The 26,866-nt window shown below is 42.2% G+C and overlaps 1 protein-coding gene across 1 annotated transcript; it reads left to right on the forward strand.

Moving 5' to 3' along the window:
• The first annotated feature begins 8 nt into the window (after positions 1-8).
• Positions 9-23,077, forward strand: CUNH4orf47 (chromosome unknown C4orf47 homolog). Its single transcript, XM_024219230.2, has 8 exons — positions 9-213; positions 2,582-2,744; positions 4,718-4,937; positions 12,036-12,173; positions 12,258-12,333; positions 15,016-15,195; positions 20,600-20,772; positions 22,865-23,077. Exons 2-8 carry the CDS (start codon positions 2,648-2,650, stop codon positions 22,908-22,910), a joined length of 930 nt encoding a protein of 309 aa, XP_024074998.2. The 5' UTR covers positions 9-213; positions 2,582-2,647; the 3' UTR covers positions 22,911-23,077.
• Positions 23,078-26,866: the final 3,789 nt, after the last annotated feature.

Below are 26,866 nucleotides of genomic sequence, written 5' to 3' on the forward strand. Positions count from 1 at the left end.
ACACCAACAGGGCTCCACAGATGGGGTGGACAATACTGAAATGCTGTTCATGTGTTGTTGGACTTTCCGGAATCCAGAGCAACTGCATCAACAAAGAGCCTGGGTAGAGTCCCGTCCCTCTCAGAAGCTGCTGCCGCCGCCTGGGGATGCAGAGAGGAGGGGGCTGCTGCTGCTGCTGACCCTCTGCAACATACCCGTCGGGGTTGGTGTGAGGTGAGTGAGAAATCCGTCCAGACGTCCTCCTTAAAGCGTGTGCTGCTGATTATTCCCTCTCTGTGCGGCTCACCTCAACCACTGCAATTAACAGTCAGTCGTTACTGTCAAGGAAGATTTCATGCAAATTGTTTAATCATGCAAATATCTGCAATAATTTATGCGGTAATGATATTTATGCATCGATTATTCATATGCTGATGTAATTATAGTTACAAAAATATGTTTACATGTATGTAAACTGATGCAATTATGTGTGTGTTTATATGTAACTGATGGTTACATTATCACTTAAAATCAGTTTTTACTTTCTTAACAGTACATTGCACTTCTGCAACATCTTCTATCCAAAGAGCTTTACCAATATTAATACATTAAATTGCTCAGCATCCCTGAGAGGCAGGTAAAATATATTATCCCCCTTGAAAAGTTATACACCATATATTCGTAATGCAGTGCTCAGTGGTCTCTTTGTATGCTGATTAGGGGACTGATCCTCAAAAGAGCTGAGCACCCATAGCTGCCATTGACCTCAATCATTTACATTTTTGAAGTCAGGGGGAATAGTAGGTGGTCAGCACTTCTCAGGATCAGGATTTAGGTTACCACAATAAGGATCCCAAAACTTCTTCACGTCTCTTTGTACTACCCCTGCCCATTGTTAACCAAGGATGACTACAAAGTACAGCTGAAGGTAATCCAGAAAGCAAAAGGAGATGCTATCCTGCATATCCTGACCAATGATCTGCACTACTCAGATCCCTGATCTCAATATTTTAAGGGTACTTATTAGCAAATTTGGATCCAGAGATTTTAATAAGAGTTGAACCCAGTTACATCACAGATGAATGTGGGCCATATCTGTCTCATATTGGTTTTAAATTTGTTTTTCAAAGTGATCATAGAATATCAGGGTTGGAAGTCATGTGATCATAGAATATCAGGGTTGGAAGAGACCTCAGGAGGTCATCTAGTCCAACCCCCTGCTTAAAGCCGGGCCAATCCCCAAATTGCCCCCTCAAGGATTGAACACACAATGCTGGGTTTAGCAGGCCAATGCTCAAACCACAGAGCTAACCCTGCTGGCTCTTTCCCACGCACTCTAGTTCAGTCCTCTTCTCACAATCACCACTCCAGTTATGACCTACAGTAGCTCCTCACTTAAAGTCATCCTGGTTAACATTATTTCATTGTTACGTTGCTGATCAATTAGGGAACATGCTAGTTTAAAGTTGCACAATGCTCCCTTATAACATTGTTTGGCAGCTGCGTGCTTTGTCCACTGCTTGCAGAAAGAGCAGTCTGTTGGAGCTAGCTGGTGGGGGCTTGGAACCATGGTGAACCAGCAGCCCCCCCATCCCCTCCCCCCCCTCCCCCCCCCCCCCCCCCCCGCCTAAGTTCCCTGCTTGGCAGCCGCCCAGCAGGCTATCAATTGCTGGGCAGTTCAGCTGTCCCTTCCCCCACTGCCATGTGCTGCTCCTGCCCTCTGCCCGGGAGCTTCTTGCTTGCTGTGTAAGGGGGTGGGGAGAGAAGAGGGGTGCTAATGTCAGGGTGTCCCCCTCCCTCCTGCTCCTTTACCCCATCCGGCCATCTCCACAGAGCAGCGGGGGACATGACAGCTTGCTGATCAACTTAAAAAGGCAGTGTACTTGAAGTGGGGTCAGCGTTAAAGGAGCAATGCAGTCTGTGTCTCTCTCTCTCTCTCTCTCTCTCACTCTCACTGTGTGTATCTCTGTCTCTCTGCATGCTGTCTCCCCTCCTTCCATTCTTACTGCCTTGTAGAGTGTGAGGCTACATTAACAACAATGTGTTAGCCCTTGAGGGCTCAGCCGAGTGCTAATTCATCATTTAGCAATAAGGCATTCCCTTGGAAATATCCCATCCTCTTCCACCCTCTGATTTCACCACCTCAACCAAGGTACAAAATCATCATTGCTCTGTACAGTATTAAATTGTTTAAAACTTATACTGTGTATATGTTTGTGTGTATATACTCTCTCTCTGTGTGTGTGTGTGTGTATATATCTATCTATCTATCTATCTATATATATATATATGTCTTTTGTCTGGCAAAAAAATTCCCTGGAACCTAACCTCTGCTATTTACATTAATTCTGATGGGGAAATTGGATTCGCTTAACATTGTTTCGCTTAAAGTATCATTTTTCAGGAACATAACTACAACGTTAAGGGAGGAGTTACTGTACTTTATAGCTAATGTTACATTCTGAGTACAATAGAAATGTAAAGGAACTGAGTGCTAGTACTTTTGAACCAAAGAATCTCGGCACCATAATGGTACATTTTATTTTAAATGCTTAAACTTGTTGCAGACTTTGACTGTAACTCTATTTGTACGTTTTTGCAGTAAAAGAAGTGAGCATAAGAAACATCTATATTTTCTAGTGTAGTGAACTGTCACACACAACCAACCATGCCTGGAGAAGGAAAAACTGACATGGAGAGGGTTGGCCTCTTCAGTGAAATGGAGTATGTTACCATTGGAGATAAATATGTCTCACACTATATGCGTAAGTACATTTCATTTTAGCAATAAGGATATTTCCAATAGCTGTCTAATCTGTCTTTCTACTGACTCACTGTTTTCTATTAGTCCTTTTAGAGGCATCTGGGTTTTTTAGTAACCAAAAAGCTCTCTGTCTTTGCTCAGTGTGGCATAATCCATTTTTAGTAGAGGTCTGCTTAATATATCACAATAAATGCAAAAAGGGCATAAAAACATAAATATTTTTCAGTTTAGCTGAGTTTTATGTATTAAGATTAATAAAAATATATATGCTGCATTTTGTTGTCCAAGTTACAGATAAAATATACTATTGAAATGACTGGTGTGTCTTTACCTACCAGCTGGTGGGGAGTAGGTGTCACCTCCAGTGGGGAGTAGGTGTCACCTCCAGTGACTCATCCCCCTTCCCTGCCATAATTGTGGAGATTTCCAGGGGCTTCTTCTCATCACACCATGGGATATAAGTGGTGGTAGGGTTCCAGTTGCTCCATGCAGAGACATTGCAAGTGGATTTACTTTTAGACTTTTGCGATAGTACATATTTTTTTGGCTTTTCACATTGGCATTCTTTCCCTTGGAAATGTCAACTCACAGATTGTGTAGCCCTTTGCACGTCCCAAATGAGTGCAGCATTTTTTTAAATTTATAATGTCCTTATGATTCAAATTTTAAATTAATAGCTGTGAGTTTTGAGAAGGGTAGATAAATTATGTAAAATTAGGTTAACAGGCGACCATTTAAAATTTTTGAAACCCCTGAGACAAACCAGGTAAAGTAGATTACTTTATAGGATATGTATAGCATTTAATTACTTTGAAATGAACATTTTAAGAAATTAGGTCCTTTGAAACTGTTTCCCAATTGTGCTGAAAGAAAACAAAAAATGGGACACCAATTTTCTTTGTCAGTAAATATACAAATTATCTTCATTATTTTGAATATTCTGCTAAGAGACTCAACTGCAGAACAGCATTAATATGATGACTTAATCCAACAGCAAATTGCTCCACAGTTTTGCTCCTTGGTTATCTTTGTTAACATTTGTAATGTTAAAACTGAACTGGCATTATGGAAAGCCTTATCTTCCCCTGACATGCCGATGCTGAGAGCAGGTAGTTTTTTCTGTGTGGCTGCTCCAACTGGCACTTCTGTTGTAAGATTATGTTTTCAGTACTTTACATTTTGTGGTAATCTTTTATTTCTTTGCTCGTAGTTGACCAATGTGCATAGGAGATTTATTTATTTATTACTTAGGGCTGGATTCTTTCATCCTCACTCTTGTTCATTGGAACTACTCATGGCATTACTCTTGATGAGTAAGGATGACAGAGTTTGACCCTCAGTAAGAGTCAGTCTTTGTGAAGTGATGTTCATAGATTCCAAGACCAGAAGGGACAATGTGATTATCTTGTCTGACCTCCTGTATAACACAGGCCATAGAACTTCCCCAAAAATAATTCCTAGAGCAGATCTTTTAGCAAAGCATCCGATTTTGAATTAAAAATGGTCAGTGATGGAGAATCCATCATGACCCTTGGTAAATTGTTCCAGTGACTAATTATTCTCACTTAAAATATCATGCCTTATTTCCAGTCTGAATTTGTCTAGTTTCAACTTCCAGCCATTGGATCGTGTTATACCTTCCTCTGCTAGATAATGCTAGATGTTAGTGCAGAATAGTTATGGCCTCCCTCCAAAAGGTACTAATTGCAATGGTATTTTTGTGTTATGGATGCATGCCACTAGAAACTTGACTGAGTCAAACAATTCTTTTTCCATATATTAAGTTACTGAACAGTTGCCATATAGTATCAGCAATCAGTCACTACCACATGTGACTTACAGGTGAAAGGTTCTGTATTGCATTACCTGTCCCTTTGAATCATCCATACCCAGTCTTCATTTTTAATTTCTACATTTAAATTAAGAGAATCTGTAGAGTTAAGTGAATATTTACAATGCTTACTTGTTTTAAAGGCCCTTTCAATGAAGCTGCAAGCAAGAACAAACAAATGTTACCTGGGGGTACCAAAATGCTGTCAGCTCTTCAGGCAGGTTACTTTGAGCCTCAGTTTGTGAGGGTTTTCGAAGGTGAAGCCTACTCAAACCCTGTGCAACTAAGGAGGCGATATAGATTGGCAGAGTCAAAGAAAAATATGGGCAAAGCTTTCCTTCCAAGCAATGGAGTCAAACTGCCGTAAGTATTTGGAAAGGCTTCCTTTTTGTGTGTGTGCTGCATTAAAAATAATTTGTCACAACTTTTTTATAAAAGTTAACTGTTAACAAGAGTACGGTCTTGTTTTTATGAGACGATATGTACAACATATGATAAAGAAGCAATGTTAAAACACAGTACTGCCATTGTCCATACACCTGATAACCAACATAAACTTAGAGAGAGAGAGAGACGTTAAAGATCTCAAGCAGAATATTGTGTGAAGCTAAGAGTTCTGCATCATGGGAAATGGGACTAACAGAATCCGCTATCCTGAATTTCTCTATTTCTATTGCCAGAGTTCCATTACCTTGGATTTTTTATAATACCTGATCAGTCCACAGTGCTGGAGAAAAATGGGCTCTACCAGAATAAAAGTACCACCCATTGAAAACATCATGGGATGACACCTCTGTGACTGAGTTGGTCAGAGGATACGGAGACATAAATAGCCTGCAGTGTGTTTGACCTTTTGATGAAAATATTTATCTGTCTGAACAAAGATCCCATGTAGCATCACATAATTACAGTTAAAGCAAGAGTTCATGTAACTGTTATTGGACTGAGAGGTTTTCTTGGTTTTGGGGCTTTTTAATTAAAAATACAGACAGGCAGGAAAAAGTCTGTTATATTTAAAGAAATGTAAGATGTCTAATCCATTTATTAAAACACAAGGATTGTCTTAAAGGGATATTAAAAACTATGGGCCAGACTCTGGCAGGTATTCACAAATAGGCATAATGTCCCCACTCTGCTTCTGTGTCCCCAAATGTACACTTATTCGGTATACACTGTAATGTATATGTGTCTATAATAAAGGCTAAGATTTTTGTCACAGATATTTTTAGTAAAAGTCACGGACAGGTCATGGGCAATAAAGAAAAATTCACAGAAGCCTGTGACCTGTCTGTAACTTTTATTAAAAATATCCCTGACAAAATGGGGAGCTCAGCTACAGGGTCTCCACACCACCTGCAGCGGTTGGGCAGCTGCAGCGGCTGCTCCGAACTCTTGGGGCCCCTGCTGCCCTCGGTGGCTCAGAGCTCCTGGGTGGCTTGGAGCTGTGGCCCCACTGCCTGCGGCAGCTTGGAGCATGGGGGAGGGGTGACCCTGGTGCCTATGTTGGTCATGAGCTGGAGGGGGGCACTGCCCACAGTGGTGGAGAGCTGTGGGGGGACCCCACTGCCCAAGGCGGCCAGGAGCTGTGGCCCCGGGAGCTCCGGAGGGAGAAGGGGGCGCCACTCTGCAGCTCCTAGCCGATAGGGCTGACTTCCACGACCTCCGTGAAAAAATGGTAGCCTTATCCATATTATATAGGTGACTTTGCACCTCACACAGAGCTTACACCACTCTCTTCTTACTAGGGGTAGGGATAATCTTTGAGGGTGAGCTGTTTGCAGGGGATATTCAAAAGTCAAGGAATGCATACGGAATATAGACAAACTATTGTGTCTTTGCACTCTATACAACATTAATAATATGAGGAGAGCACATGGACACAGTTGGATTCTAAATAACCATGTTTACTAACTATATATAAAAATACAAAGCCTAGCTACATATATACACTGCTGCTTTGCCAGTGATCTGGAGCCTTGTGCAGTACTCACTACACAGGCTATGTCTATGGCTATGTCCAGTCATCTCTCTGTGGCTTGGGCTGTGAAGAGCTTGGAGGGTAACCTCTTGTTCATTTTTTTGAGGAGCCAGGATTGGCCATTTTCTGCCACATGCTCTAGAAATACCATGCGTGTATATGCTATTTTGTTGATGCATATGTATGCACATAGGCAGACAGAATTTAGCCATATAAGTAGGGCTTTAATTTCACTTGTCTGTAGTAGGATTTCCTCATTTTTCAAATGGAAGATTGCTAAAAAGTATCCCCCAGAAGTCAGAAGGTTTAGAGAGCAAAGGGGGCTTCTTCAACCAAGAATCATATGGGCTGAGACTCTGCTAATGGCTATGGGGTCTAGTGGGAGCAGTGTCCCTTACTTTCTTTTCCTGCACATTTCAGTATGCTTGAAAATCTGTTCACCATACATTTTGTCTGGTCATTTGTCATAAATATCCAGGAAGTGGCCCCTTTTATATACCATGGACTGCCTCACAATGAAGTAGAAGGCCCAGATCCTGGCCTGTGTCCAAGCTGTGCTCTGCTATGTGTGCACAAAGGTGGTTTTAAGCCATCTTTATGTCCCATTCCTCCACTGAGTTCTGAGTCCATCCTGTCCCCAGTGCAAAGTAGATCAGCTCACACCATACCCCCTCCACTGGCGAGGTTGGAAATCAGGTGGTTCTAGGAGCCTGTACAGAATCATTCACTGACAGTGGAGCAGCCCTAATGGGGATGTAGGAGCTGGTGTGTATATGCCTGTGCTATCTTTGATGGGTAGGTGAGTGCTATCCCACTATAGTTAAGGGAGACCCACTCACTCTCAGACACTTCTGTTACCTCTGCTATATTTTCTATAGAAACCAGTCAAACCACCCCAACCCAGTAGGAATTAATTGCCGTGCACACCTAGCCCCAAGCTCAAGTCCACTGAAGTCAATGGAAGATTGCCTGTGCTACCTTAATTTGGCCCTCTTGTGCATAGGCATTAGGGTACAGTGTTTACATAGTCACATTATTTTTTCATGTGACCCCTGCCTCATTTAGTGCACAAGATGGACGTTGCTCACTTAAACCCAGAAAATGAGAAACACATAATTAGTGATCGTCTCTGAAAAGTTTGGTTTAAGTGACTTGCTTAGCATCACTCAGGAACGCTGTGGCAGAGACAGGGGTTAGAATCCAGTTCTTCTGGGCAGCATTCAGCTGTCTTAACCACAAGACCCTTCATTTCTTGCTTGCTATTCCTTGCCTCACTCACTACACAACTTCTGCAACAAATGAGACAGGGGGTCCTACAGACAATAGCATCCCTTACTACACAGCTCAGGTTCATCCACAAAGCAGATCCATCTCTGTATTCAATCAGGCAGGGATCCTATGTTAAAGATAGTACGCAATCATATAATTAAAGACTGCACAAGGAAGATGAATTAAAGATGCACAGGAAACCTTAATTCTGGCATTTCCTAACTTTTGAGTGCTTGACTTTGCAACCTTAATAATGTTCTTTTAGCATAGCATTTTTGTGAGCAATTTCCCAGGATTTTAAAAAAGCAAACCGCAAAAATAGAATTCCATCATGTGGCATCACATTGACCCATGTGGTTCCTCAGCAGGCATGGAACCTTTAGTTCCACCACACAGATCTCTGCCACTTGAGCTAGCGGGAGATAAGACAAACATTTTGTCAGTGGGTTTCGTGGATATTTGCTGACAGCAGAGGAATCTTGGGTTTCATTCCAGGTTCTGGAAGGGAGTGTGCTCCAATAGGCACAGATGATTCTCTGCCTGTTTCTCTCAAGCTTGATCTCTTCCTCTCCATCCCATTGAATCTGTCCTAGTCCCAGTCCAGTCTCTTCCTCATCCCTGCCTCCTTGTCTCAGTCCCATGCTCCTTACCTTTCCAGCCCCAGTCTCCACTCTTGAGGTTTCTCATCCCAGTCCCAGTCTCCCTGCCCAGACAGTTCTGCTCTTCTCTCAGTTCACTCTCCAAGTCCCGGTCTTCCTCCAGACTTCCAATCTCTCCCCCTCCCCACACCTATTCCAAACTGCTTGCCCAGCCAGTCCTAGTTCCACCACTCCCGCCCCAACAACTTGTCCCCAGCAGGGCCATCTCTAGGGGGGTGCGGGGCCCAGGACATAGGCACCCAGTTTCTATCTGCTGGGGGGTGCTCCGCCCAGGCCCCACCCCCACTCCACCCCTTCCCCCAAGGCTCCATCCCGCCCCACCTCTTCCCCACCCAGTTCCGCCCCCTCCCCTGAGCATGCTGCGCCCTCGCTCCTCTCCCCTCCACCCCCAGCACCAAGTCCAGATGCCACAAAACAGCTGATCAGCAGTAGGTGCTGGGAGGGAGGGGGAGGCACTGATCGGCAGGGCTGTCGGCGGGCAGGAGTCACTGGGGGCAGGGGGAGGTTGGTAGGGGGGCTCCGCCTTGCCCCCCGCCCGCCGACTCCTGCCTCACCTCCCCGCCCACCTCCTCAGGAAGCGCGGGGCCCTCCAAAGTGTGGGGCCCAGGGTGGTCACCCCGATTTGCCATACCCTAGGGATGGCTCTGGTCCCCAGTTTCCTTGCCTAGTCAGACCCAGTCCCCACCACGCCCCGCTCCTCATCTGATTTGATCTCTCCTCTTCCCCTCCCACTAGCTCCCTGTCCCAGTCTCCTTCCCTGGGCTCCTCATCCAATCTCAGTCTCCCCCTACATTCCCTCCCTGTCTGCTTGTTTTATCCTCTCTACCCAGCCAGTCCCAGTTCCTCCCTCCCCCCAATTCCTCATCTCATTTCAGTGTTCCCCACTCCCCAGCCAACTGGCTTTGTTTTCTTCCTCCATTTCCCTTACTAGCTTCCAGTCCCAGCCTCTACTTCCCCACTAGCTCCCAGTCTCCTTGCCCAAACATTTCCTGTGCCCCCAGTTTCCAGTCCCATTCTCCTTGCACAACCAGTCTCAGTCTCTCCCTCAAACTCCCTGTCACTGTTTCTCCCCCCACCGCCAGTCTCACCAATCTTGCTCTAATCTAGTTCTTCCCATCCCTCCTGGCCTGGATTTTCTCCTCTGTGCATTAGAATCAGATATGTTCCCCCACCATGCTGTCTGGGTGCCAGCAGGGGGGGTGATCGAGAGCTGAGGAGAGACTGCCTACTGCTCTCAGTTGCAGTGCCCAGCCCCACCCCAGCCTCGAGCAACTGGGAGCAGCTGTTATAGGGGAAGTCTTTCTGAATTCCTGTAGTTCTGGGCTGGAGCATGCTCAATTGCTCTGTGAGGATGGTGCATGTGCAGTCCGGTCAGCACTAGGAGCTGTAAAAGGCTGGGTATGCCCAGGGAGGATGGAATCTTTGGAGATTTTACCTGTTTATCTTTAGCTAGTCTCTACCGAGCATTTGCAAACTGTAGTTTTTTTAAAGGTTTATAATTGACCAAATTCAACTCTTTTTTTATGGGGACAACCATTCCTGACACAAAAGCCATCCTTTGCCAGGTTTCAAGTCCCTGCTCTAAAGCAGTGGTTCTCAACCTTTCAGGAAACTGATTTGTCTTGCATACCCAAGTTTCACCTCACTTATAAACTACTTACAAAATGCCCCTCTGCCATGTATATTGGCCAAACTGGACAGTCCCTACATAAAAGAATAAATGGACACAAATCAGACATCAGGAATGGTAACATACAAAAGCCAGTAGGAGAACACTTCAATCTCCCTGGACATTCAATAACAGATTTAAAAGTAGCTATACTTGAACAAAAAAACTTCAGAAACAGACTTCAAAGAGAAACAGCAAAACTAAAATTCATTTGCAAATTTAACACCATTAATTTGGGCTTGAATAGGGACTGGGAGTGGCTGGCTCACTACAAAAGCAATTTTCCCTCTTTTGGTATTGACACCTCCTCATCTATTATTGGGAGTGGACTACATCCACTCTGATCGAATTGGCCCTGTCAACACTTGTGAGGTAACTCCCTTCTCTTCCTGTATCATTATATAATGCCTGCATCTGTAATTTTCACTCCATGCATCTGAAGAAGTGGTTTTTTTACCCACGAAAGCTTAATAAATCTGTTAGTCTTTAAGGTGCCACCGGACTCTTTGTTGTTTTTATACAAATACAAAAGTGTCACAACACATTATTACTGAAAAATTGCTTACTTTCTCATTTTTACCATATAATTATAAAATAAATCACGACTCCCATTTTGAGAAACAGTGATATAGTATAAGCAAGTAATTGTCTGTATTAAATTTTAGTTTGTACTGACTTCTTTTCATGTAGGCTGTTGTAAAACTAGGCTAATATCTAGATGAGTTGACGTACCCCTACTTCCAGGGGTACGCGTATCCCTGGTTGAGAACCACTGCTGTAAAGCTTGGGGGCACCAGAGCATTTCAAAGAAAAGGTAGCCAGACTTTTTTACTGTGGGCAAAACAACTTCCCACCCCGAATTTAAAATTAATTTGTTTTGAAGTATTTTTAAAGAAATTGTAGTTAGGAAAATGGGCTATTTATCAAAACAATTTATCTTTCTTTAGCCTCATTCTCCAAAATGACTCAACCATTTTGGCTGAAATAGTACAGGAAAAAATCAGCTTCAAACAGATACTCGACATGGAAAATGTCATTCTGAACGTTTAAAGTTTGGCAAAGATATAAACATCTGAAAATGGGTCTTATAATTGTAGTTACGAAAATGAGCTATTTATCACTTTTTTAAAGTTCTTCCAACTTTTGTTTTCTTTAATAGCAAAATCCCAAATTTGTTTGCCATTGCCTCTGATGATGAGCAGTGCCTTTCACTAGTTTGGGGGGCACTGATGGAAGTTTTTATATATTAAGATTTGTGGGCTGTTACAAAATATGTGTCAGAGCCTGCATGCTCTTTGATAAAATGCATATTTGGGACATGAATAGTTGAAGCTAATCCCTTGCAGAGATCCTAAGCCCCACATCAGGAAATTCCTCTGAAGACCCTGGCTACCTGGTCCTGAGAGTACCTCTTCATTCTTAAAAAATGTTGGTAAAACATACAGTAGGAAATTCAATACAAAAATGTTGGTAAAATATAGTTAAGGTTGTAAATACCTAAAAATACCCTTAATATAAGGTTGACATAAAAACAACAACAACAACGGTGAAAAGCAGGAACATGTTAAGAGAAGATTTAAAGCAAACAAACCAAAAGCCAAACATTGACGAGTGTGGACATGCACAACTAAGGTGCCCCAAAACTTTAACTCTGTCCCCACTACTCGCATCGTGTGCCTCTACCACACTGTGCATAGAATCATTGTTGTACATGTGGAATGAACAGAACCTCAAGTTTTATATGTGTAGTCCAAAAATGTTAGTTGCTTGTTTTTCAATTAATATCATTCAGAATTTTGAAACTGTATAGCACTGAATGGATACTAATTATTAATTTATTGTTATTAACAATAACTATTGTATTATGTGTTTATTTTATATTTCAGATGCGGAATGGGTACTTATTATGGAACTATAGGTGGTCCATATCCATTCTTCAGTGCACAACTAAGAGGGAAAACAGCATATGCTCCTCCTGGAAAGAACCTTTACACAAATCCTGGAAAGAAAGGAACTGGATATGGGTAAAACATTCAGTATAATTTCCTGAATAGTATTTCATCAAATGCTGAACTTTGAGGTCACCATTACTAATTTTCTTTACACAGATATCCAAATCTTACCATAGGTAAACAGTATCCACACTCAAGTGATGTGTATGAAATTGGAAAAATGAATGCAAAGGTAAAATTATTCAGTAACTTTATTTAATCACTATTTGCAAACAGTTTACCTTTCCTGTAGTTTTTCTTTTAGCCTAAAGCAACCAGTATTTATTTATTTACCAACTGGACTGCAGATAAATTGCCCTTTTTTGTTAAATATATTATTCCTTTCCCTCTTAGTCACCCCAGCACAGAGTCCTATTGCTTAGGCTGAGCAGTGGGCTAAGGGTTTGACCCAAAGTATTGAATTAAGAGAGAGAGAGAGACCCAAATTAATTATTATTTATTTGTTTGTTTATTTTTATTTGTATTGTGGTAAGTCCTAGGAACCCCAGTCATGGACTGGGACTCTTATTTTATTAGGGGCAGTACAAACATAGAGCATATAATCTGTATTTCACTATATAACTTAGTAAATATGAGAAGGCTGCTATATTTATATTTATATGTATCAATCTCACTAATATTGTATATTTTCATCATATATGGGGAATAATGATAGCTGAAAGAGGGCTTTTTTGCCATAGGAATAAGTATTTTGAGCTTTATATTTTTACCACAAACTAATATCTGTTTGGAGTTAAATTGAGATTTTGAGGGGGAAAATACAGTAAAAGCTGTTTTATCCGGCATATTGGGGGAATTGGGTAAGTGAAAAATGCCAGTTAACTAAGAGGGAGGGAGTTTGGGTATGAGAGGGGGCTCAGGGCAGCAGGTTGGGGCACGGGAGGGGTTTCGGGTGCCAGATCCAGGGGGTGCTCACCTCAGGCAGCCCCCTGTCCTAGCCACTCCGAGGCAAAGGTGCGGCAGGCAGCTCTGTGCGCTGCCTCCACCTGCAGACACCACCCCCACAGCTCCCATTGGCCACAGTTCACAGCCAATGGGAGCTGCAGAGCTAGTTCTCGGGGCAGGATGGGGGCAGCATGCAGAGCTGCCTGCTCCGCCTCCGCCTAGGAGTAGCCAGGACAGGTCGCCGCTTGCGTGGAGCCACCCAAGGTGAGCAGCCCCCAGATCTGGCACCCTGCACCCCCAAATCCTTTCCGCACCCAAACTCCCTCCCAGAGCCCGCGCTTCACACCCCCTCCCGCGCCCCAACTCACTGCCGGCCCTGTGCCAACCAAACTATAAACCAGAATTTCAGTAAAGATCAGAAATGCCAGTTTATAGAGCTTTCCGGTTGGTGAAGTGCCAGATAAAACAGCTTTTACTATACATATATTATAAGTTTCAGCATCAGGATTGGGGTTTTGTTTGCTACTAGTTCACATTTGGGTTAGAAAGGTTAATTTTTTATTAGTTTGAATGACCCAAGTTGCAAATTTTTTTGGTAGTTTGGGCCCAAATTGCAAAGTTCAGATCCAGAACTGAACTTTGTGAAGTCTGAGGGTGTTTAGATTTAGGGTTTGTGTGGGGCTCATCTCTGATTAGAACCATGTAACATAATACAAGTGTGACCACAAATAGTGGAGGAATGATCCAGAATGACTAAGGGCTTGTCTACACTACTGCTTAAGTTGATAAATAAATGGAGATATACCTATCTCATAGAACTGGAAGGGACCCTGAAAGGTCATTGAGTCCAGCCCCCTGCCTTCACTAGTAGGACCAAGTACTGATTTTGCCCCAGATCCCTAAGTGGCCCCCTCAAGGATTGAACTCACAACTCTGGGTTTAGCAGGCCAATGCTTAAACCTCTGAGCTATCCCTCCCCTCCTCAGTGACATAAGTTACATCGACTTAAAGTAGTGTCTATACCGGGCTATGTTGATGGGAGACACTCTCCCGCCGACATAGCTTCCACCTCTCGTTGAGGTGGAATAATTACATCGATGGGGGAGCGCTCTCCTGTTGATGAAGCACATCTTCACCAGATGCAGCTGCACCGATACAGCATAGTAGTGAAGACAAGACCTAAGTTTCACACAGTCACCACACGATGGTGGACTCCACACAAGTTCTCTGCTCAGCTCTTCAAATAAAACACAAAAGAGAAGTATCAGACACTGAATGGACTTAGAGAATGAAGTATCCTCTTGGCTTTAGAAGTGGTTGGTCTCTACAAGTCAACCCATAGACGGTCATTGTGGTGAAGCTGGAGGATAAATAAAGGACCTAATTCTCCTGGGTTGTCAATCTGGCACATTTTGCAAGCTCTAAATTTAAATAAAAAAAAGGTGTGCCACCAATTGTATAACTCCCCAAATCCTGCCTTCTCCTCATGCAGTAGAACCACATTGTTTTGGTTGCCACAGGTACCTCTGTCCTCCGGAGGAGGGCAACATTTGTTTCTTATTCATTAAGCAGTGAAAATTTGCTCCCCATCATTAGCATGAATTAGCAAGGTTGTACTGTATTTGTAATGTTAAAGTCCATACATGTACCATGTGTCCGTTAATTAATTTGAGATCTTAAAGAGTTTTTAAATTTACTTATTTTAAGAAGTCCTTAAATTCTTCTTTAAGTGTGTCATAGTTTCCTAGCATTTGTTGAGCTCAGTGGATTGTTTCGTTATGCATTATGTTGTGCCTAACGTATATGTGGAAGCCAGAATTAACATTAACAGAGGAAATTACATTAAATACATTGCTAAAAGTAAGTTTTTTTCAAGACTGAATTTAAATCTCTTTTTATTTTTTTCTAATCAGAATAATCTGAGGTAAAAATGCCCAAGGTGATACCTTTAAAACTACTTATTTTACAGAAGGTGCATGAAGACCATCTGCGTTTGGTTAAAGGAGGGCCTTTCAAGTTAAATCTCTATCCTCGGGAGTATTTTGACATAAATCCATATTATGATGATAAACCTTTGGCACCAGCTAAGAAACCAACCCCAGAAAAGCCAGTTGCACACCCCTTTAAACCAAGTTCTCCTGCTAAAAAGGTGAGTCTGCTCTCTAACTACTGTAGCAAAAAGTGAAAATCCAAATATTTGGTGGTGTTCTTGTAGAAAGTTTAAATCATATTGTATAGAAGACAAAAATCGTAGAAGAGTAGGATTGGAAGGGACCTCAATAGGTCGTCTAATCTAGTCCCCTTCACTCAAGACAGGGCTAGGTTCTCAAACTGTGGTCCGTGAGCTCCATTCAGATGGTCCACGATAGTTCCCTCTAAGGTGCACGCCTGGGAGGCCACACACGAGAGAATGAAGGGCCGCCCTCTTAATTAGTGGAACCACGCAGGCGTAGCTCCACTAATTAGGTGCCTGGACCCTGGAAAAGATGCACATGTAAGGTGAGGTGGTAGCCTTGAGGGGAATAGGGGGTAGGTGGGAGGGGGCAGTGGGGTGAGAAGAGGGGGTGGGGGGACTTTGGGATGTGCAGGGCTGGGGTGGCCAGAGAAAGAGGCGACTTTGCCCAGCTCCAGGGCTGCGGCTGCTGGGGAGAGACCCCCCTCCTTCTCAGCCTCAGCTTGGGGGCTGCCACGGCGGGAGAGAGAGGGCACATCCATCACATTAGAAAGATAAGATACTGATATTAAAATATGAGTTGTGTGCTTTTATTTGTAGAACAAAAAATATTAATTATTATAAAGTTTTTTTTATATAGCACTTTTATCCAAAATACTTTACAATAGTTAGCTAATGGTACAAACAACATTTGGAAAGATCATTAAGTGGTCTACTGAGACCCTCAGCAATTTTCAAGTGGTCTGCGAAAAAAAAAAAGTTTGAGAACCACTGAACTAGACCATTCTTGTCAGGTATTTATCTAACCTTTTCTTAAAAACCTCCAAGGATGGAGATTCCACCACCTCCCTAGGCAATTTGTTCCAGTGCTAAGAAAATCCCAGCCAAGATTTTGTTGTGGAATCTGCAGCTTTTTATAATTGCTGCAAATTTGGGCCAGGTAGCAAGCCACTCACTCACATTTGGGCTGACATGATAGAGGAGTGGATGGGCTATATTTGAGTGAGTGGCATTGTGACCTGGCACACAGGATTGTAATGCAATTCAAATTTGGCCCAGTCACCTCTCTGTCATGCTTGTCTTTGAGAGCCAAACAGGACATATAGTGTCTCTTCTGTTGCCATGTTTTGGAAAATAGACAGCATGCTTTGAACCACAACTTTAACAAACTGGCTACAACTTTTGAACCAAAAACCCACAAATTTCTTACAGTCTTACTCATGAGTAAATGCTCATCAAGGTGAGTAAGGGCTGCAGAATCAAGCTGTAAAATTACTTTAAAAAGTAGTTAAGTCTATTTCTAATCAATTAATATACAGCAGTGGTCTCCAACCTTTTTACGCCCAAGATCACTTTTTGAATTTAAGGGCAACCCAGGATGTACCCTTCCCCTTCCCCAAGGCCCTGCCTCTTCCCCAAATCCCTGCTCTACTCACTCCATCCCCCCGCCCTCGATCACTCGCTCTCCCCCACCCTCATTCACTTTCACCGGGCTGGGGTAGGGGTTCGGGCTGGGGTGCGGGCTCTGGGGTGGGGCCGAGGGGTTTGCAGTATGGGAGGGGGCTCTGGACTGAGCCTGGGGCAAGGGGTTGGGGTGCAGGAGGGGATGAGGGGTGCAAGCTCTGGGAGGGTGTTTGGGTGCAAGAGGGGGTACAGGATGCTGGCTCTGGGAGGGGGGGTCAGGGCTGGGGCAGAGGTGCAGGAGGGGCTACGGGGCACTGGCTCTGGCAGGGGAGTCGGGCTGGGACACAGTGTTGGGTGCAGGAGATACTCTAGGATCGACCGGTCGATCGCGATCGACCGGTTGGTGACCACTGATATACAGTATTAATGGACAAATGAGCTATTTTAGCTCTGATGCAGAAGTAGGTATTAAAAAATCTTATTGCTTCTTCCTACTGTAAGGAACTCATGCAACCTGTGCAGGGCTTCTAGTTAAATGAGCATAACTAATGCCCTATTGGTCGTTGCCCACCAGAAGCCCCCTACACTGGCTATCTAAGAACTCAGTGAGTACCAGTCTATATCTGCTCAATGCAATGGCTTCCTGGCTCTGAACCTCAATAGGTACTTTTCTCAGAATAAAGCCTGATGCTACTTCAGTTGAACCTGAATATGTTGAGAGTGTTATTTTGTTCTATGACACTTGCTGTAAAATAAACCCTCTAAAATCCATCATAAAAGTGAATCATAGAAGTGTAGGACTGGAAGAAACCTCAATAGGTCATTTAGTCCAGTCCCCTGCACTCAAGGCAGGACTAAGTAATAACTAGAACATTCCTGACAGGTATTTGTCTAACCTGTTCTTAAAAACCTCCAAGGATGGAGATTCCACAACCTCTCTAGGCAATTTGTTCCAGTGCTTAACTACCCTGACAGTAAGTTTTTCCTAATGTCCAACCTAAACCTCTTTTGCTGCAATTTAAGCCCATTGCTTCTTGTCCTATCTTCAGAGGTTAATGAGAACAATTTTTCTCCCTCCTTGTAACAACCTTTTATGTACTTGAAAACTGTTATGTCCTCCCTCAGTCTTCTCTTCTCCAGAGTAAACAACCCAATTTTTTCTATCTGTCCTCATAGGTCATGTTTTCTAGACCATTAATAATTTTTGTTGCTCTTCTCTGGACTTTCTCCAATTTGTCCACATCCTTCCTGAAATGTGGTACCCAGAACTGGACAAAATACTCCAGTTGAGGCCTTATCAGCACGTAGGAGAGTAGAAGAATTACTTCTCGTGTCTTGCTTACAACACTCCTGCTAATAAATCTCAGAATCATGCTTGCTTTTTTTGCAACAGTGTTACACTGTTGACTCATATTTAGCTTGTGATCAACTACAATCCCCAGATCCCTTTCCACAGTACTTCTTCCTAGGCAGTCATTTCCCATTTTGTATGTGTGCAATTGATTGTTCTTTCCTAAGTGGAGTACTTTGCATTTGTCCTTATTGAACTTCATCCTGTTTACTTCAGACCATTTCTCCAGTTTGTCCAGCTCATTTTGAATTTTAATTTTAAAATTCAACCTCGTGGTCTTTTATTGCAAAAGTTCTCCTATGTGTTTTCTTTGTCAGTTGTGATTGTAATTTACAAAGCAATGAAATCTAGTTTGATTCTCTACAAAACCAGAAACTATAAATAACCTGTGATGGGGTGTACAAATCCTGCACCAGGGAAAAAGGGGTTAAAAGTAGCTTTTGGCTCAGGGCTTGTGTACTCTACAGGGGTTACAGTGCCATAGCTGGGGAAGTTACTACAAGAACGAAAGGGATTCTCCCATTGCTGTAGTAACTTGCTGTCAGCCTAGTCACATCTACACTGGGGGGTTAGGCCAGCATCGTTGTGGCATTCAGGAGTGTGGATTTTTCCTAAATTTTAAGTATACACTGGGCCTCAGGCACCAGCGAGGCATTCCAGTCTCGGAGGAAGAGCCTTAAAAGGGAGATGCCCCTTGGACAGACCTCTCCCCACCTGCTCCTAGGAAGGAGCACTGCAGAAGATGAAGCTGGCAGAGGCTTCCTATGAACATTGAACAAGAGCTTTAAGGATACTGAGCCAGGCTATGGCTTGTCAGGTATCTCCTGAAAGCAAGAAAGCCGGGGTCACATTTGGACTATTTTTGTGTTGTGCCTTTCTTCTGTTACCTTTCCTTTGAGGCCTTAAGAGGGCTGGAGAAGAAGGCAAAAAGGCAGTCCACAGTAGGAAGAAGCCCAGAGAATGTACAGGAGAGGTCTGAACAGGGCCGGCTCTAGGTTTTTTGCCGCACCAAGCAAAAAAAAAAAAAACCTCTGAGAGCGAAACAGCGGAAGAAAAAAAAAAAAAAAAAAGGAATGCTGCCCCTGAAATTGTGCCGGGAATCCAAGGTAGAGGTTGGGTTTGGGTTCCCCTAGACAACCAATGAAAATCTGGTGAAGCACCTGGACAAGGGTTGTAAGGCCTAGTGGGCCTAGAGTTGTACTGTTATTGGACTGAACTCTGACTTACCCCTGAAAGCGGGAGGCTAAAAAGTGACCTGGCTGGAGGGCTAACTCACCAGACTAAGGACGGCCCTAGCAGATCTGAATGGCGGGATCAGCAAGGTTAGAGAAAGGAAAACCCTGACAGCGCTGCACCCAGCCACAAGGTGGCGCACAGGCTGGTGAGTCACTTTGTCACTTTGTCATATAACCATATTCTATATAACTTGAAAACAGCTTATCTTTAAAATCAGCACAGAGCAATTGTTAAAATTTAGTTAATCATATTTATATGTAGAGTTGCCCATTTTAGACCACAGCAGCTAATCAGAGTTTGAGGCCCGGGATGTTCCAGTTGGAAGTAAAAATTGATGGAGTCTGGTATTTTCCTTGATACACTCTTGTTTATTTACAAGGAATGAACAAAATCCTGTGTCTCTGAATGCAGAAGGAACCAAGAACAAAAGGAACAGTTTCTTACCTTACAGCCCCCAAGCCAACCCCAAACCCAAAGCTCACTCTCTAGCTTGTTCTAGAGTCATGCTGTGCTTACAGGCTCCTGATTGGCTTTCTTGCCTTTCCCTCTCTCTATGTTCTTGTCTGTCCTTTATTTCTATGTGCTCTCTCTTCACACACACCCTGTACTCAAACAATACTCAGCCAAAAGCTCCTGGGCAGGTTCAAACACACCTTTTGTCTTGGGTGGTGGTTTATGCTTACAGTTATGTTAATTGAAGGTTGAGTTCACACCTATCAATCTGAATGAGGTTTTAACTCATCAGTAACAAGGTTTCACCCAGTTCATAACAGTTGGAATAAAATAAGGTAACTCCTCCACCTAGCACTCCTCTGGAGGACTCAGAACTGTGCAGGGCCCCCAAATCTGAGAGCACTAGGATGCAGGTGGTAACACCCCTTCCTCACCCTTCTCACTGCTGTTCTAGTGGGAGGGCTAGTAGAGACTAGCCAATGGTGTATCTACCACCATATTGTCTAGTGCTCTGGGCATGGTTAGGCAACATGCTGATAATGCTTGAATCCTGCCAGATGGTACCACTATTGGTACCACCAGTGGAGCTGTACTGATGGGAACCAGTGGTGATCTTTATCGGTTCCATTTTTGCCACAATAAAACCCTACATTTTAATTTTTTTTACAATACCCTTTATATTTTTAAGATTCTTCCCTCATAATCCAGGATACATACAAAAGAATTTGTCAAATCAAGTATTCACCAATGTAATTATTTAAATTTTCTTAACAGTTTCCTGTTGACTTTAAACACACGTGGTATGTGGTTTTCTGATATGTACATAATATGATGTGATTTGCCATGCAGTGTTCTGGATTACCTTTGTATGGAAAAATATAGTTAAAGCAATTATATTGTAAATTAGCACTTTGAAACATTCCTTTTCTTTTCCAGTCAGGGGGCATGAAAGCAGGAACATTTGATCCTTATCCTTCCCATTCTGCTGAGCCCTATGTGGTTAAATATTCTAAGCCCATCACAACTAATAAAGAAGGACGGATTTTTCATCCTCCTACTGGATCAAAAAGCAGGCCCTCTACAAGTATAATGGCTTTAAATGTTACAAGGTAAGCACTTTACATTTACTTTGATATTTCATGTTTATAGTTTATAAAATACACCTCTACCCCGATATAACGCGACCCGATATAACACAAATTCGGATATAACGCGGTAAAGCAGTGCTCCGGGGGGGCAGGGCTGCGCACTCCGGCGGATCAAAGCAAGTTCGATATAACGCGGTAAGATTTTTTGGCTCCTGAGGACAGCGTTATATCGGGGTAGAGGTGTAGTAAGAATTTTTAAAATAAATTAAAAATTAAAGTCGGTAGTGTTTCTTTCCCTTCTGAACAATTAGTTAATGACAAAAGGATAAGAAACGTATAGATGAAATAATTTTCTGAATTCGTTCCTACTCTTTTGTATATTCAGATTAATTTAAAATGAAATATGTACCTATTGACCTGCTGCATGATATGATATCATTGACCTGTTGTGTTCTGATTCTTTTGACATCCTCTGCCCTTTCTACAATATACAGGGAACCAGGAATATATCTTTATTAAAAATAAAACTGACTTTTTTGTTTCTATTGTATATGTGAAATAAAATTGGTTCCCTCTGGTGGCCAACATAAAACCTGTAATAATGGCTAATCAAAGCCAGTACAGTCTGGAGCATGGTATTTAAATTGGGAGTCTGATAGTTGCTAATGTCTGAGTGCTTTCCTTTCCAACATTAACATTCTTTTAGCACAGGTTTATATACAGTCCATTTCTTAAAGTTCTTGTGTTATGTTGTTTATATTTAGAATATATTTGGTCTCAGATCTCATTTGTCAAAACTTGAGAAGTCACAGTAAATAAAAAAATTAGATTGTTTTCTTTAGATTCTCTTAGCAAAACATTTTCAAGAGCAGACACCAAATATTTGCATACAGATCAATTAACTATACATGCAAATATGATTTCTGCATGCACACTTGTGTAGTGCGAAACATTGTAGGGGAACTCCAGGTTAGCTGCACGCTCTTGAAAATTTGACACACAGGAATGTGTTTCACATTTGTGATTTAGATTTTTTTTTAATCTTCAAGTTGAAAGTATATAATATTCTTCCCCATCTTGTCTGCCACCAAATGTTCTTCTAATTACCCTCCTTTTCCCACCATGCCCAGATGCTGTAGGTGAGCAGTCCTGTTGCGTTGCAAAGCCAGTTTTAAGTTTTTATTTATACCTATAAGACTAAACCAGAAGCTGCTTGATGCTCCACATTTACCTTTATTAATTATTGAAACTAAGGCCTGTCTACACACAAAAGTTGTACTGTTTTAAAGTGGTACACATCCTTTTCCACTGTGGATGCAGTTATACTAGATAAAGGTGCCCTATACCAGTATATCTTAATCCCCTTTCCAAAGATAAGCTGTTATAAGGCACCTTTGTACTAGTATAACTGTGTCCACAGTAGGGGTTCTACCAATATAACTATTTCAGTAAAAAGTTACACCTCTATTTGAAATAGTTATTCTGGAACAAAAAACGTGTTTAGACTAGGCCTCAAACTTTAAAGATGGGTAACTGGTAGTAAAGTGCCATTGACTGCTGCCAGATGCAGTCAGGATTGGCTTGCTGGAAATAATAGACAGAAAGAACTATTAAATCTGACATAAGTACTAGAGAGAGAAATGGAATATAGTATTTCAAATTATCTCCCATGTATTCCATCTTAAAGAAATCTAAAGAACGCAGTTTAATTTATTTTCTCATACTATTCTCTTGCGTTTTGGGAGGTAACGGTGATACCAAACTTATTCTATGAAAATCATAGCTCATAAATATTAAGAAATGTAATGAGCAATGTTTTATCAAAATATCCCCTTTCACATTGCTTTACAAGTCTTTGTTTTTTCCCTGAAAAGCTAATGCTCTGATATTTAGACCATGATCCTACAATTGAATTTGCTAGCATGGATTCCTGCATTCATTCAGAGCCTTATTGAAATCAGTGGGACTTTCCATAGGTGCAGGGATCCATGCTTGTGAATCCTGCTGCAGGACTGGAGCCACAGTTTGTTTTGTTTTAGCAAAAGTTGTGTTTAGATCTAATATACTTGTGATTGGCACATCTAATGGAAGCTTTGTTTCACTTAAATTTCAGATCACTAAATGTAATGAACTACAAGACTACACACTTGATATATTAGCTTTGAACAGTGGGATAAAGAATACACTTCTTGGATTTTGTAAACAGCAATTCAATGCTTAAAGGGCATTTGAAGTAAATAAAAGTTTTGTGGAAGATAGAATTCAGTCAAATAAGGCAAACCCAGATTTTAATTGTATCCTATTTGAGACTATATTTTATAAATATGTAAACAAAATAAAGACATAAATTATGTACAAATCATATATGTTTAAAGTGTGAAATTAAACTATATTAATACAAATGTTATAGTTTACTCGTATTGTTGGAGAGGTTTATACATCAAATATACACACCAAAAAGTATTTTAGATTTCAAGTTTTTATATAAATGTTATGATGGTGGCATCAATAAGCAGCAATTACCTCTTCTGAGATGAACATCAGTATTTATTAATCAGAGATAAAATATTGTCTAAAGTAAAGGTATGGTTTCCATGTTCATCTTAACCAAGCCAAAACGCATTACTGTATTTGGATTGTCTTCTTCAAAAGAATACGCCTTCTGTTAAGATGGCCTTCTCAAAATAGACACCATCTCCCATTGTTTACAAAAGGGACGGAGGCCACAACCTTTCATAGCAAACATGGTCACCACCTCCATTCATCTGCACTTCACAGTGCTCCTCTCTCTGCCTCTTGACAGCATAAGGTGCTGTCATCTTTCTTAACGGTAGTTTGGCTTCACTTCCATTAAGGGGAAAAAAATGAAAAAAATCTATTGTGTCTTAAAAAATCAGTTTCTTATAACCTGAGACCATAAACACAAACTTTAACCCCCTCTTAACATAATTCACCTGGAATTGGTATAAGGTCCAATGCAGTGTAGCCATGTCAGTCCCAGACTATAAGAGAGACAAAGCAGGTGAGGTAATATTTTTTATGAGACCAACTTCTGCTGATGAGAGAGACAAGCTTTCGAACCACACAGAAAGCTTGTCTCTCTCACCAACAGAAGTTGGTCCAATAAAAGATTATTTCCTCACCCACCTTGTCTCTATAAGCTCCCAGGTATTCAGAACAGTTTGTTAGTGTATCAAAGCTAAATTATTACAAAAATCCACAAAGTATCCAACTTGAACATTTAGATATACAAAATTGTTACACGAAGATAATGTTTTTATGTTAACATGTATTAGAAGACTCATTTTAGTACCAAAAGGATTCTTGGGCTATCCTACCACTTTGTTATTCACTGAGTAATAGCAAAAAAAAAGTAGATAAAATTGAGACTGAACATGACGTTTTTCAACATTTAATAGTATGAAAAGGAAAGTATTGGCCAGGTCTTTCAGTCCATACTTAGGCAAAATAACCATTGAGATCAATAGAGGCTTTGGCTGAGTAAAGTTACTGTGGGACAGGGCCTCCTAGTATTTATATATTTTAATTGATATGGCAGTTTTGGTGTTTTCCAAGTCCACAGACATCAAGCATGGTTAATTTCTTTTTTAATTTCAAAGTTTTTATATTATTGAACAGGTATTAGTGATAGTGCTGTCCTTTGACGTTTTGGTGTCATCTTCATAGGAAATATCAGAAAGATATATGGCCAATAATTTGGATGCATTCATCATTGCTGAACTCTCTAGATTCAAAATCACTAGATAGCAGAGCAAACTGTACTGTATGTCTTCTTGACTGCCGTTCTAAAACTTGACTCCTTGATTACAGATGTAGTGCAGCTGACTGAAATAGCACTATAGTGTTTCTTTACATCCCTGTGCATCTTATCTTTTTGTAACTCTTCCTCTTCTAGCTTCTTTCGTATTTCAGCAATCTTTCCATTCTCTAACAAATTGGAAACATTGGAGATTTAATTAAAACTTTTAAAGCTTAATTTAAAAAAAATCTATTGAACTTTGTTAGTAGAGATTTTCACAGCTGTCAAGAATGTGGGCCAAGCTAACGTGCTTCTCATGGGAGCTACTGCCTTTCCCCGTATACTGTAAGTTGATTGGGGCAGGAAATGTGTATGTTCCTATGTGTCTGTGTTATGCCTAGCACAATGGGGTTATTCCTGATTGCCAACCATAATGGGGCCCACTTCTGGTTAGAGCTTCTGGATGCTACTGTTTATTATACAAATAAAAAGTCTGTAGCTCATCTTTTCCTAGCTTCATGGTACTTTCTCTGGTAGAACGCAGGACTTCCTCAGAGGCTGCCTTTAAATTGTGCTCCATTAACTATCTAGTACAGTAACTCCTCACTTAAAGTCGTCCTGTTTAACGTTGTTTCATTTTTATGTTGCTTATCAATTAGAGAACATGCTCGTTTAAAGTTGCGCAATGCTCCCTCATAACGTTGTTTGGCAGCTGCCTGCTTTGTCCATTGCTTGCAGAAAGAGCAGCCCATTGCAGCTAGCTGGTGGGGGCTTGGAACCAGGGTGGACCTGCAGCCCCCCCATCAGCTCCCCTAAGATCCCTGTGCGGCAGCCGCCCAGCAGGCTATCAATTGCCGGCAGTTCAGCTGTCCCTCCTCCCACTGCCATGTGCTGCTCCTGCCCTCTGCCTTGGAGCTGCTCCTGGGAGCCTCCTGCTTGCTGTGCAGGGGGGAGGGCGGGGCTAATGTCAGGGTGTTTCCCTCCCCCCTGCTCCTGCCCCCCACTTACCCCATCTCTATAGAGCGGGGATGGGGGACACGACAGGGTTCAGGACGGAGGGAGACTGCTGGCAGCAGCTGCTGTCTCAACTTGCTGATCTACTTAAAAGGCAATGTACTTAGAGTGGGCTCAGTGTACTTAAAGGGGCAATGCACATCTCTCTCTCTCTCTCTCGCACACACACACAGTGTGTGTCTCTGTCTGCCATGCTGTCTCCCCTCCCTCCATTTGTGCTGCCTTGTAGAGTGTGAGGCTACATTAACAACAATCTGTTAACCCTTGAGGGCTCAGCGGAGTGCTAGTTCATCATTTAGCAGCAAGGCATTCCCTGGGAAATATCGCATCCTCTTCCACCCTCTGACTTCACCACCTCAACCAAGCTTCACGATCATCATTGCTGTGTATAGTATTAAATTGTTTGTTTAAAACTTATACTATGTGTGTGTGTGTCTGTGTGTGTGTGTATTAATAATATAGTCTTTTGTCTGGTGAAAAAAATTTCCCTAGACCCTAACCCCCCCATTTACATTAATTCTTATGGGGAAATTGGATTCGCTTAACATCATTTCGCTTAAAGTCGCAATTTTCAGGAACATAACTACAAAGTTAAGCGAGGAGTTACTGTATGGAGAAGACATAAGGTGCCACAGTAATACAAATACATAGTAATAATAATGTCATTTTCTCTGCTCCCTCACACTAAACACAGAGCCAGTCACCTATCCACTCCACAACATGGCCCAGATTCTGATCTTGATATCACAACTATAAATCTGGACCAACTCCATTGAAGTAAATGGAGTTACTCCATATTTTCACCAGAATTAAATGTAATCAGCATCTTGTCCTTTCACTTCAGTAACTCAAGGACTAAAAAACCTAACATCACTGCTGAGTTTGGGTCTTCAGTGTGGTGGCATAATACCACTGTCTATCACTAGCAAAATTATTCTTTTAAAATATGCTGTTCTAGAAATATTTAACATCAGAACAGGAAGACTTTGGGCTTGTCTACACACTGAAATAAAGTGCTCTACTGCGCACTAACATGTTGTGCATTAATTGGTCTGTCTAGACCAGGGGTGGGCAAACTTTTTGGCCCGAGGGCCGCATCGGGTTTCAGAAATTGTATGGAGGGCCGGATAGGGGAGGGGGTGGGGGCCGCCCTCCCCATCTGTCCCGCCCGGGACTCCTGCCCCATCCAACCCCCCAATTCCCTGACAGCCCCCCGGGACCCCTGCCCCATCCACACACACCCCGCTCCCTGTCCTCTGACCGCCTCCAGAACCCCCACCCCTGACTGCCCCCCGCCACCCCATCCAACCCCTCCTCTCATTCCTGACGCACCCTCCCGGG

Source organism: Terrapene carolina, unplaced genomic scaffold, assembly GCF_002925995.2.
Source record: "Terrapene carolina triunguis isolate 2854851 unplaced genomic scaffold, T_m_triunguis-2.0 Scaffold66, whole genome shotgun sequence".
In the NCBI taxonomy this organism is placed as follows: Eukaryota; Metazoa; Chordata; order Testudines; family Emydidae; genus Terrapene; species Terrapene triunguis.